Source organism: Chaetomium globosum, genomic scaffold, assembly GCF_000143365.1.
Source record: "Chaetomium globosum CBS 148.51 scaffold_4 genomic scaffold, whole genome shotgun sequence".
NCBI lineage: Eukaryota > Fungi > Ascomycota > Sordariomycetes > Sordariales > Chaetomiaceae > Chaetomium > Chaetomium globosum.
The window spans coordinates 1,572,506-1,585,531 of NT_165979.1; the positions used below are offsets into that span (position 1 = coordinate 1,572,506).

The window sequence follows — 13,026 nt, forward strand, 5'->3', positions numbered from 1 at the left end:
CGACCTGGTCGTTGCCCTGCAGGCGAACAGAACCGTGGCCTTTCGGATGTCCATCCTGATGCTTGATGCTTTGGCTACGGTTGCATTGTTGCATTGTTGCATTGTTGCATTGTTGCATTGTTGCATTGTTGCAGACGGAGACCGCACGGTGGGGGCGGAGGCGGGGGGGCGTTGTGTTCTTTTCGTAGAGTTGGGCCACGCCTATGTCTGGGTTTCACACAATCACAACCCACCGTGCTGTTTATCGCTTGGTTAAAGACGTTGGTGAGCAATCGATTTATTTGCGTGGTGTTGAGGGCATTGCGATGTGTCGTTTTGGCTTGTTGTTTCCAGGATATGCTGGCGCTGGGTGGGTGGCTTGCAATGTTTGCTTTGACGAGAGAGATGAGTTTATGGTAGGTACCTAGTATGAGATGTCAAATAGTATTGGGTAATTTGAGAACCTGTGCCGTGTCGTGTCGTGTTGACTTGCTGTAACCCGGCTTTATCGCTGGACGGCGGAGCGATGTTATGGGTTGATGACCGTGACCCAAGCTGATGGCGTTGAAGGGAACAGGCAGATTGCACCTCCTCCCGCCGGTCCTTCTTCTTCACCCTCCTGAATCCTAATATGTCGAATACACACTAGAATTACATCTACCTAGGGCTACACTTCGGCCACTAAGGCAACGCTAAAAGATCTAAGACAGATCATACAAAAGCTAATGGATACATCAATCATAACCTCGTGCAGTGCGCTGTATGCCCACTTGCCATGCCCTGCCCGGCCACACTCCCTGTATATATATGTGTATGTCCCCCAACTCTCACCCTCCAACTTTGTTGCATCTGGCATTACATTAGTACAAAATCCTTCTTATTTTGTTAGTATACATGAACAAATAAAAATATGGTATCCAAAAGAAAGAAAACCCCTTTTTCCCTTCCCTGCTCCCCCATTAGTCAAAACAGGCGGCACTGGCCCCGTGCTAGTACCCCTCCCGCGGCCCGTGGTGTCCTCCCCCAAACATATTATCATTACCCCCTATTCCATGGCCTCCCCCGGCGTACCATTCCACTTGGTCCGTAAATCCGTGCACCTCGTTAGGGCTGGGGGACGGTTGAAATGGCCCTCCCTGTCCCGGGCCCGCAGTATGAAAGACGTGATGATGGGGAGCCCCCGTAACCGGGTGTATGCCCACAGGGGATGGCTGGGCGGCTATATCATCAGGCATGGTCTTGTTGCAGCTCGGACAGTACATGTTGGCGCACCTCCCTGGCGGGTGTGCTTCCACTAGCGTTTGGCTCGAGTCCCGGTTCTCGTCGCGATTCCAGAGAAGACTAGCAAGCGAGGATCTTGGAGTGGTGGACATGGTCAGCCTGTTTGCGTGGATGGTGGCTGCTGACGGTGGGCGCGGGTCGACATCGTGTTGCATTGCGTCGGGTGACATGGTGTCGGACTGTTCCGACCCCAGGTATGCCGCAGCTTGGACGTCCAATTGGTTTGGGTGGATGGAGCCGTAGTGGCCTGGTGTCATGGTCGGATGCTGGAAAACATCACCTGGAGTGGTGTAGGGAACGGGGTAGGCGGTGGTTACTGTCACCGCCGGGGTTTCCCAGCTCGTATGATACGGCTGGCCTGGGTTGATACCTTGCGTGGTCGATGGCGCCAAGGGAACCGACTGGCTTGGGAGCACTGTGGGAGGCGGCCTGAAAGTATTGCTCACGACTCTTGCCTGTGATTGAGGTGTCCCGGGCTCGCTGTATTGGGAGCGGTATTTGGGTCGGGGCTGGGGCTTTGGGCAGGATCTCGGGCCGCTTGATTCTCTTGGGTGGTGGATTGGGACGTCTCCTGGCAGATGTACCCCTGATGCTGGCGGGAGCTGGTGCGCCAGGGCTCTCGGCACCAGGCACGGTACTCGTGGCGGAAGCGGCATTGCCAGGCACAACCGTTGTCGTCGGTGCGGGAGAAGGGGGGAGATGGGGGGTGGAAGCCCAACTGTCGCTTGTGGCCGGCTGGCTGATGGCCGAACTTGTAAAAAGCGACACGGTCCCTGCTATCCTCTGCTCCCAATCCTGGACGACGGTTTCGATCCAGTTGTAAATAGACCCTGTGCTCCGTTCAATGCCTTGACGGATCTTGAGATCGACATTCATCACCTGGGTGGCTCCTTCGAGGACGTGATGGTACTGAAGCCCGAGAAGATCGCTCAGCACGGCCAGGAATTTTTTGGACTCTGCAACAAAGTCGTATATTTCCATCACCGGAACGAACACTCTCTTGGTTAGAGGCATTGAGCTGATGGGCATCACACGGCAGTGCTTACCTGGGTCAGGGATAGTTCGATCGGCTGGGAAAAGGAGTTTCCACAGTGAGATCCAGTTGTCGATCTTGGCCTTGAGGCTCCTAGCTTCCAAGGACGAGATGATCTTCTGGGTGATGCCATCTTCGGGGTCCGCGCCGCCACTATCGAACGAGACGTGGCAAACGTCCACCTGGCGCAAATGGGAATCTAAATCCGTCTTTGAGACGAACCCCTGGCCGCATCGAGGGCAATGAAAAAGGCCGGCATTTCTCTGGACAGGAGGATGGTGCGCGCGGATATGTTTTCTGCAGCGGGGTTAGCTAAGAAGTCCGGTTCTGAAATCTGCCAAGCTCACTTCAGTTGAGACATGTCGGCAAAAGAATGTGTGGCGCAGACGTAATAGTCTCGCACGTTGAATCGTAGGGGGTTGCGTTTCCGATAGGGACAGCTGAAGTTGGTGGTGTTTCCTTTGCTGCTGTATGCCTGCGAGGCTGGGGAGACATCTCTCTCTTCGTTTCCTTGGTTGTCTCGGCCACCGAACCCGCTTCCATCATCACTACCCCCATCTGCCTTCCTCTTTCCTTTCCCGTGTTGCCCGCCGTGCTGTTGATCACCGCCCCCAAGGCCTGGGCTACCGCCGTAGTGGGGTGACGGAGTGCCGTGGCCAGACGTGGACTGAACAAAGCCGAGGTTCCCCTCGTGGGATGCGGTCCAGAGTTCCTGAAGATACCGGTAGGTACAGTCCCAGACCAACAGTGGGGCAGCGCAGTCATCCATGTCCTTGCCGAAGGTGTTCCTCAGGACCCAGGATGAGATCTCGTCGACCAGCCTGGCCTCCTCATCCTCACTCTCCGGGCCCTCACTGTCACTATGGGTCCCAGCGGTGCCATGGTCGGCCATGGCTGGCGGGGCAAGTTGAATCCTGTCTCACGCGTGAGTGGGGGCTGTCACCAAAAGAGACGTCTTACAGAAGTACGCACCTGCTGGTTTGCTTCCTTGGTTTGCGGTGAGCGGCAACGGGTGCGCCGCCGTCTGTGTCTTCGACCTCAATGCGGATTTCCCGAGACAGGCGGGATTCGGCACGGCTGCACTCGGACTGAGTGTTGACGTAAGTGGTGGAGGAAAGGAGTGAATCGATGGAGCCGATGCCACGGTTATGCTTCCGGAAAGAAGCATCGTTTTCGTCCTTCACGGCTACCTTGCCCTGAGTGTCAACAAGCACGAGGTGAGGGCGACTGCCCTTGGCGGACTCTGGCGTCATGGACTTGGAAGCTGGTGGGAAGTTACCCATGGTCGGGCTGCTCGGCGGGGTGGTGCCGGAGAGGGAGAGAGCATCGGCGGCGGCGGGGTGTCGCCTGGGGTCGGCCTCGGAGTCGTGGTGCCGGGCGGTCACCGTGTCGAGGTCGGCAGCTGCAGTCTTCCGCGCAATGGCTGCATCGTTCCGAGGGCGATAGGGAAGGTAAACGACTGTGTCGCTGCCCAGCTTCTGTGCGACGCACCGGGACACAGGGGACCTGCCCCTGGCACCGGGTTCCATACCTATAGCTCGGGGCTTAGAACTCGAGCCCGACGAGTAGGAGTAGGAGTAGAGGCAACGGCGGCGGCAGTGGCAGTGGCAGCGGCAGCGGCAGCGGCAGGAGCAGTCGAAGCCAGCAGAGAAGGCGCTCCACCACCAGAGGCCTCGGCCCCGCGACGTCTCGAACCCGGGCCCCCCTCGATGACGCCCCGGCAAAGGCCGTGGATGGGGCTCCGAGGACAACAGCAGCTCACAGCAGCTGGGGCAGGGCGGACTGGACCGCTCAAGCGCTGGTTGCGCTGGCTGCGACGTGGGACCTTGTCACGGCTTGTTGTTTAATTTGTTCATGCGATGTTTTATGCGAAAAAGCGATAGAAATGAGCGACTGTAACGAGCGTGTGTGCGAGTGTGTGCGAGCGCGTATGTGCGCGTGTCCGAAGTACGGGATCTGTAATGAACGAAGGGCCACTCGCATGACAAAGGAGAGAGAAACCGAGAAATTGGCCTTGCTCCCCCGCGACCGACCGATGCTGGGCACCTGTCAGCGTTCTTCAGTTGGAAGTTGCCAGAGTGAACGAGCCTCGTGGTTCCCCCCCCTGAACAACCGCGACGTGTTTTAATTTCGATCGTCCCAATCGAGAAGTCGCAGCTGTGGCACCAGGGCCAATTAAAGGAAGCGTCAACCGCAGGGCTGCCATTGGCTCAGGCAGCCGTACCTGAGCCTCGCCGCCTTGGCCCTGGCTTAAGCCTGGCTCAAAACCCGATACAGCGATGTTCCTCCCGCAGTGCACAGGCCATGGGGTCGCATCAAGCATCGCATCTCAGATTGGGAACCTGGGGACAACATGATTCACCCAAGGTGGCCTCTGTTTTCGGAATTTATCTGATGTTTCAGGCAAGCTCGGATCGGCTTGTTACCTCAGACCCACATTTGACTTCACTGCACACTTCGTTTATGAGGAACATTTCGGCGACAGCAGATTATTCTAACAATACTGTGTACAATGCGTACATGAGACCACCTCAACCTCATGTCTTGAACACAACCATTTCGGATTTTCGGAATTCGTTCGTTTTTTGTGGCCCCCATCCCAAGTGTCAAGTATCTCAGTGTCTCAGATTTCTTCCTTCTACCAGACTAAGTAGATATCCAGCCCAACGTCCCGTGTTTCCGCGACAAGAAGACGCAGGGGACATGATGACATACATATCTTCCCAGACATCCATCGCGTTCCTCCCCACCTGCATCTGCATCTGCAACCCCAAGTTACAACTTGGCATGAAACGCAAGCCGAGGCCGTGCCGCTGCAGCCAGCCGAGCCTTGAACCCACATTTGACGGGTGCAGCTAATCCCCAGCTGATTTTTTCTAGAAGGTGGACCAAATATTATGTCGACCCGCAGCAAAACTGCAGAACTGCAGAACTGCAAAAGTTCTGTGACAAGGGTGAGATTCGAACTCACGCCCCATTACTGAGACCAGGAAATCTATGAGATTCGCTAATTCAGGTGTTCCTGAACCTGGCGCCTTAGACCGCTCGGCCACCTTGCCATGGACTGCGAGAATTCTGCATGCCGACGTTTCAACATCAACGGCACTTCGCACAACTGACCGCGGCCAACATGCCACATAGGCATGGGCATTATGATCATATGCACAACGACCGTAGGACTGGCAGCATATCGAATTTGAATCAAGATCTAATAACTCGTTGACCTGACTGTCATGAATATCTTGAATTCCCACCCACACAGGCTTGAAGGCAACAAGTTCCTTCTTACCTAAAAGGCCGAAACGCCATCGCCATCCAACCTCAACCACACGCACGCGACGACGCATAATCCCAGTCGGTGTGAAGCGCACCTCTCAGTGGTCCTCGGCGCTGTCCGCATAATCGTGGTTGCCGCTCGTGTGGCCTACGGATCGATAGACGAAACCCTGTCATCTGTTGCACTAGCGCCATAGACTCTCTCCGTCCCCCGTCGTAGCAAGGCGATAGTTGCAGTCATTGGAGACGTTGTCTAGCCGCCGGTCTAGTAGGCACTGACGCTGTCGGCATTTCAGGAGAGGACTGAGCACTTGCACACCGTCCACGGATTACATGTACACTAACAGGGTATATGTTGAGACATTTGCTGCTGGATGTCACCCATGGGCCGCGTTGGCCATTTCTTGCTTTGAGCTGCTGCAATGCCACTCCTTGCATGCCACGGTTCATTGCTCTCTTTATCAGTCCCGGCGCTTAAGAATTTTTGTCTCAAGATCCGAGAACCCCTCTTGTCCCGTCACTGCCACAGAGCTTTGCCATCAAAATAAAAGTTAGGCCTACGGGCAGTCGATGCCACGTCGGCATCTGACCCGTTTCTGGACGGCTCATAGGCACCACGTCATGATGTACATCATTGCCCAATCAGCGTCCCCCGTGTTTTTACTGCAATGTCATGGCACTAGAGGGACTCAAAGGCATGCTCTGAGACAGTCGTTTCGCTCACGGCAGCGGATGTCGGCGAGGAGAATACGATGGGAAATTTGGATGCTGATTGGGAGAGGACACAAAAGTGTGAGAGAAGATACACGACACTCTTCAGTCCCTGGAAGAGGTTGATATGTTGACAACAAAATGTTGGTCACCGGTTGGAACTGGTGAACCCCCCTAGGCATACATGTATCTAAACGCCTTTAGCACACCTGAGCCCTGAGCCGATGCACTTCACGATGCAACGCAAAGTTCTGGAGCGCAGCGCAGCCTGCGGTACGGTTTTTAATGATATAAAACTTATGGAGGGAGTACCTACCTAGCTACGTTACTCGCGATGTTGTATTCGTGATTTGTGTGGTGGAGTTGAGTCATTTCGTTGTCGTCCGGAGAGTGAGGAACTTGAAATGTTCAGATACGGATCTTGCCAACACGTGGTTCAAGACTCTCACCGTCATGGTGTCCCCCTCCATGAACCCGATCAGAACACATCCGTTTTGCAGAGCTAGAACAGCTACTCTTCCGCGAGCGGTAACAAACGAATCTCGAGTGGTCATAAGGGGTTAACTGCCTTCCGTAATTTGTGTTCTAGAGTGGCTCATGCATCGATGTGTTGTTGTCCCACATGTTTCCGGTTATAGCACCAGGCTCTGCTTCCTACTGCCACTCACAGAAAGAAAACATTGATACTTGTTCCCAACATTGCCTTAGCCTAGAAAGTTTCCTGCGCCATTCATCCCTTTCAAGGTCATGCCAGATATGCCCCCTTTTTCCATTCGAAATTTAACCCGAGTTGGCCCCGCACACGGGCTACCTACCTAAACAGCTTCACCATTTTCTAAAATTTGGGATCTTGAGCTATGAGCCGGTTAGCATCAGAAACTCCAGAAAAGATAGTCCTTGGGGTTAGTGCAGTTCCATCCATACCTGAGGGATGGGCCCTGGGGTACGGATTTTGTAGACATCCTGGTCCACCTGTGAAATGAGACAGTTGTCAGTACTATCACCCACACAAGTGGAATTTGGGGTGCGCTCTCATACATCGACGTTATATCCACCCGCCGGGAACAAGGACCGGAGCAGCATATTCAGCTGTCCTGCCCTGATGCACTCGCTTGGAATTTCATGCACGCTGGCGAACTCCTTCTCGTCCGGACTCATGCGTATGACCCCGTTCTGCTGGCTGGTGATCTGGAGGATTTGGCTAGTCATTGGGGCTTGTAAAACTGACGGTTAAATCTGAGGCGTGTTGGTGTTCTGCAATATGATGGTGTGTTGTCGCGTGGTGGGAAACCGAATTGGGATCTTATTCCTTGGAATCATGTCTAATAAGTCGAGCTTCCATTAAATTCGCCATACTATCGATCCGTACGACTTCATACATCAGGCGTGGGACAAAGTTGACCGAATATCCAATAGGGGACATTGCTCGGTGAATACTGCATGGCTGGCAAGGCAGATTTAGTCCCGGGCCACTCATATTCTCAAACCCAGAGCCTTGCCACCCCCGAGATGTCAAACTGCCCGTGTCAGGCCAGGTTTGCCTGCGGCCACCCACCCTGCATGACGTCCCTCTGTGTTTGGCCCGGCAATTGGCCAGTGGCTGAACGTAAATGATGCCCGTCACATGTCGGACATTCCGCATTCCATTTATTGGTGGCCCTGAATATTGAGGCTCGGTTGGATCGTTAGGTACTTGGGCACCTAGGTACCTAAGGTTGTTTGACGAGGCTCTGGAAACACAAAAGCTACATGTACATACAAGGTACTTCTCTTTGATGAGCAAACGTGAAACTGAAAAGAATTCTCAGGAGGCCGCTTCCTTCAGACATTTGCCTATTAATCTTTCGTCTTTAAGCGGATTGGTTAGCGTTCATGACTAGAGCCCCCAAGACGAACAAGACAGCACCATCATCACCGCCGATTCGATTACTCCCAAATGCCGCCCTCTGAGCACGACAGACGTAACGATGACCCGTTACAAGCAGATATCGAGGCCCTGCTAGCTGCTGGCCGGTCCGGTGATGCTAACGCCCGAGGTTATGATGACCCACGGGCGCAGCGGGATGCCATCCGAGGCCAAGGGGGCACCGGTGCAGACCTACCCCAGAAAGACCACAATGGGCCTGGACAACCGCTCAGGCGGCCGCCGGCAAGCGAAGCCGAAACTGAAGCATCGCGGATGACTATATGGGACCGGGGCGATGCGCAATACAATGAGGCAAAAAACTCGACCGAGTGGTCCCACAAACCGGAGGTCATATTGCCGACTACGCTACCCAACGAACCTCTGATTGACCGTTTGATGAGTCTTCGGTGCGAATCCAGCCGGCCCAAGGGCTCCCAATATTACCCTAAGGGTACGGTTGAAGCGCTGATGACGGCTGAAGAGATCGAGTCGGTCATTCGCGAGGGTAGACACCACCTTGAGGGGGCTGGCAGACGGCTCACGGACGAGGAGGTAAGGGACTATGCACGCGCGGCCCATGTGCAGCTAGACGACGACACCGAGTCGAGTTACCGCAGGATATTCGCCATTTTGGTCCTGCTCAAACGCGGGTGGGACATAGTCCTCTTCATCGACGAGGGCATCTGCGACAAACACCTCCCTCTCAAGACGGTTCCCGTCCCTGGAGCTCATCCGGATGCGCGTCCTAAGATGAGGTTAGGAGGTGATCCTAACACCCCGCTGGCCTGGCTCAGCCACTGGCCGGGGGTCGACCACGAGGGCTTTGAGCGAGAGCAATGGCTCATGTTGGCCCCCTTTTTTGCCCGCGGCCAGCGCAAGAGCGCCTGGCTCTACGAACTGCCCAGGACGGTTGTGCTTCCATGGATTGAAAAAGAAACGGAAGTAGTGCGCCAGGGAGGATATGGCCTCGTGTCCAAGGTCAAAATTCATCCAGGCCATCACACTTTCGACCTCACCAAAGCCAGCGATGGCATGTTTGCCGTGAAGTGCTTCAAAAGGCATGTTCCCAACGAGTCTAGCAGTGGGGCCTCAACTACTTCCAGGCGTCTTACTAGGAGGGAGTTCGAGAACGAAATCGAGATTCTGAACCGCTTTAGTGGAGATGTTCACCCGCATTTGATCTCGCTTCAAGCAGCGTTCCGGCACGACGACGAATACTGCGTCATTCTTCCCTGGGCTGACTGCGACCTTCTTGAGTTCTGGAAGAAGACAGATCCAGGGTCTCCTCTCGATAAAACCAACCTCCTGTGGATGCTTGACCAATGTCGGGGGCTCGCCAGTGGCCTTCTGAGCATCCACCGATACCAACAAACCGAGACCGTCGCCCATGAAGACGGCCGAGATTACAGGGCCGAGAAGCCCTTCGGTCGGCACGGAGATATTAAGCCTGCTAATATCCTGCTCTTTCGAAACCAGGGCGAACCCGGGGATCGCGGGAGGCTGGTCATCACCGACTTTGGCCTCTCGCGCTTCCACAGCGATGGGACCAAATCGTACTTTCTAAAGAGGGATAGTCTTGCTTTTACCTATACATACCGCCCTCCGGAATGTGATCTAGATGTATGCTACATCTCGAGATCATTCGACATCTGGTCGTTCGGTTGTGCTCTGCTCGAGTTTGCGGCCTGGTACCTTGGCGGTTGGGCCTTGGTTAAGGCATTTTCCCATCGTCGTAGGGTGAGGGACGACCCCCAGCTGCCCGAATTCAACTTTGATCATTTTTTTGAGCGGGGAGAGCGGCCGGAGATGGGGGGAGGTCGCCGCCATGCCGACGTCAACCCCCGAGTCCAACAGGTAATGCCATTATGCCACCAGCCGGATCATGCCCAATACCCAATCCCATATTCCACGAAATGGATACTGACTGCAAACATACAGTTTGTCAATGATGAACTGCATGGTCATCCCCTCTGTCCCGAGGCGATACACCGCCTACTAGACTTTGTCATGCAGAACATGCTGGTGGTCGAACTGGGAAAACATGGCCGTGTCGAGTGTGGCCCGGTGTGCGCAGAGCTCAACGCCTTGTACGAAACGGTCGCCGACCCATCATACCAAGTGGCGGCCTCTCCCCGCCCCAGGCCAACGGCTCAGGCCACAGGTATATTTCGAATTGAGAGGCACGTCTCTCATCTCGATGGGAGACCAAGCAGCAGATACTCGCCAAGACGGTCACCCCTGACTTGGAGCTGACGGAATACAGAGCGCTTTGCTTCTTCCTTCTCTTTCTTTTTCTCTTCAGCATCAGATGTAAGGACTTGGAATACCAGTACTAGACGGGTGCCTACCGCCTGATCTTGATGGAGCCACCAGTAGTGTACGTTGTGATAGAACAAAACATTCATTAAACATTGAATCTGGAAGAGAAGATCAATCTTCTCCTGCGTATTCTGCCCGTTCCGCCGCTAATATGAATAAAACTACGCCATCCGCCATGAACCACCCTCCCCACCCCCCAACGAATTCACAACCACGTAATCATGTTTCTTTACGGCGTTGGTCCAATGGTCGTTGGTAATGCCGTTGCTTGCTGTTGATGACATCGATTTCAGGCTGTGCGAATCATGGTCAGGGAGGAGCGGTGTGTGGGCTACGGAAAGAATCATGGCTTACCTGGGAAAGCTCCCGAGGCAGATTCAGGAAGACCTGCCCCATCCGCACCTACATTTCGGGAAAATCCAAGTCAGCGAGGCTTCAAACATTCCAAAAGATACCAACAGACATCAACCGTAAAGCCCCCGTTCGGGAACAGTCTCGTGAGTTCCTCCTTGAGTGACTTGATGTCGTTGTAGCGCAGGTGGATGATCTGCTCGACTGTCATGGTGGCTGAGAGACTGGTCACTTGGAAATCTGGCTGAAAGATTACTGGCTGGCCGGTGAGAGACTGTCTTCCGGTGCGGTGAAACGGGTGGTGATGGAAACCGGGCGTTTCTACAGCTTGTCTTCAAGGCTTCTTCCGAAACGAACACCTCCTTAGAGAGCTAATAGCCCACTTGATATACCGGCGAGAGCTCAGAGTGGTCCCACTGTCAGGAGGAGTCGCGCGCAAGGCTTCATTGTTTCGGGCAGCAACACTCCGCCTAACCCAGCACGGCATATCGTGGTACAACACCAGCAAATGATATGATGCATGTTGCCGTCTTCCGCTACCGTAACCGGGCATCAAGGCAGATGCAGGACGGATGCTCCCAAGACCATATAGTGTGGAGGGGTGCAGAGGGCCATCATTGGTACAGCTTCTCCAACTGCGATATGCACCACGACACACCACGACGCACCACGATGCACCCCGCCACGGCTGCACTCGCGGAGCCTCGTGCTTGCTAGATGAAAGATGCCTTGGTGGGGGCCGTCCAGTGCTGGAAACATCCACCCATCCGTATTTAGACCGCTCAGCAATACGTTGCACTGTTTGGACTCAGACGCAGTACGGAGTGTTAGAATCGTGAAAGCACGGAAGATGGACTGGTATGTCAAAAGCACCGAGTTCTATCTACTCCTACCCATTTTCCCGGAATCACGGGAGTTCTTCCGCCACAAATGCAGCTCTCCACTTCTCTGTTCAACATATCAAACAGTTAACTACGGACCAGTGATGCTGACCCTATCGACTTAGGCCCCTCAAGGACCCTGCTTTCTTTGACCAAGACTTGGATGACCTTTACCGCTACGAGCCACAGAGGAGCAAAGCAGTGTACCGTTTTGAGGGTGACGAGGTATTTGATTGTCTTTGCGACACCGCCGTACGGTGGACGCTGACTCAATTCCAGGACATAATAGAATGCTGGTTAGACACTGACCAGGACGTGTCAAGATGGTTGGAAAAGGTACTTGATGGTGGCCAGAATCGGAAGAAGAGCAGGGCTAAGTCGAAGAACTTGATCAGGTCACTGAGCAGCGGTCCAGGGGCAGGCCTGGGATAGCAGTCATGTACGCCCCCGCCTCACCCCTTTCCCTTACTCTTGGTTTGAGTTCAAGGTCATCTGAACTGGGTATTAACACAGAGAGCACACAGACTGGCCGCCCGCGCGGAGCAACCCGACATCCGACACAACCCAGCGATTCTCGAGTACCTCCCCTTCTCGCGGGAAAGTTTTGAGAAGATCGTCACATGCCTACCTCTGCACGGAGACACGGCGCGGGTCGTCAACCGCTACAACATGGCCTTCTTCACAAGCATCGACCTGCTCGACAGCCCAGCCAACGCCATCTGTCCGTGACCACCCCCTTTTCTCTCCCACTTTTTGTATCCCCACTACTTACTCCTACTCGTACCCCATCCACCCAGCTAACCCAACACCCAACCACGCACATAGTCCACATCCTCCGCACCACAGCCACGCACCCAGGCGACCTGGCCCTGTCCTCCGTCTCCCACCCCATCATCACCACCACCACCCCGTGTCTCTCTCGACTCGTGGCGGGGCTACTCCCTGGAGGCGCAACCGCACCGCCTGCTTCATCCGTTGCACTTCCTTGTAAATCCCGGGGACGCGCGGTTCGGCCTGTTCCAACATGCTTGAGAGGATCAGTCCATCGGCGTGGTTGCAAATTCATTCGTTCCCTCGATTTTTGTTTTGCAAGGCTGGCGCCCAATCGTTGCCCTTTTCTCACCAAGAAAACGGACCTGACACCCCACCAACGGCCGCTGCTGCCCACACTCGCACGGTCCGCTCAGATACTTCCTCTCCCGAAGTTCCGACGCTTGAAAGTCGAACTCTGTGAAGTATCCGGAGGTGTGAAGACATTTTGAAGACCGCCAGCAAAACCCGAGGATCCG

At 54.6% G+C, this 13,026-nt stretch overlaps 5 protein-coding genes and 1 non-coding gene across 6 annotated transcripts in view; 3 read left to right on the plus strand and 3 right to left on the minus strand.

The window, feature by feature from the left end:
- CHGG_04208 (uncharacterized protein) overlaps nt 1-188 on the plus strand; it is a gene marked incomplete at both ends in the record, with an annotated part of 2,437 nt that extends 2,249 nt beyond the window's left edge. Inside the window, one exon of the mRNA XM_001223421.1 lies at nt 135-188. Coding sequence (XP_001223422.1) covers nt 135-188 — 54 coding nt within the window. The remainder of the gene's footprint in view (nt 1-134) is intronic.
- Nucleotides 189-508: 320 nt separating this feature from the next.
- Nucleotides 509-3,822, minus strand: CHGG_04209 (uncharacterized protein; the record flags this gene model as incomplete). The annotated part of the gene is made up of 6 exons (XM_001223422.1): nt 509-605; nt 1,051-1,507; nt 1,578-2,216; nt 2,307-2,590; nt 2,641-3,207; nt 3,266-3,822. 6 exons carry the CDS (start codon nt 3,820-3,822, stop codon nt 509-511), a joined length of 2,601 nt encoding a protein of 866 aa, XP_001223423.1.
- Nucleotides 3,823-5,239: 1,417 nt separating this feature from the next.
- Nucleotides 5,240-5,352, minus strand: CHGG_11324. Its single transcript has one exon. It is a non-coding gene; the product is annotated as a tRNA-Leu (tRNA).
- Nucleotides 5,353-7,105: 1,753 nt separating this feature from the next.
- On the minus strand, nt 7,106-7,489 carry CHGG_04210 (uncharacterized protein; the record flags this gene model as incomplete). Its single annotated transcript, XM_001223423.1, has 3 exons — nt 7,106-7,135; nt 7,205-7,252; nt 7,319-7,489. The coding sequence occupies 3 exons, from the start codon at nt 7,487-7,489 to the stop codon at nt 7,106-7,108; spliced, it is 249 nt and encodes an 82-aa protein (XP_001223424.1).
- A 727-nt stretch (nt 7,490-8,216) lies between these two features.
- CHGG_04211 (uncharacterized protein) lies at nt 8,217-10,185 on the plus strand (the record flags this gene model as incomplete). Its single annotated transcript, XM_001223424.1, has 2 exons — nt 8,217-9,739; nt 10,125-10,185. 2 exons carry the CDS (start codon nt 8,217-8,219, stop codon nt 10,183-10,185), a joined length of 1,584 nt encoding a protein of 527 aa, XP_001223425.1.
- Nucleotides 10,186-11,706: 1,521 nt separating this feature from the next.
- CHGG_04212 (uncharacterized protein) lies at nt 11,707-12,466 on the plus strand (the record flags this gene model as incomplete). Its single annotated transcript, XM_001223425.1, has 3 exons — nt 11,707-11,714; nt 11,863-11,989; nt 12,251-12,466. The coding sequence occupies 3 exons, from the start codon at nt 11,707-11,709 to the stop codon at nt 12,464-12,466; spliced, it is 351 nt and encodes a 116-aa protein (XP_001223426.1).
- Between the last annotated feature and the right edge of the window lie 560 nt (nt 12,467-13,026).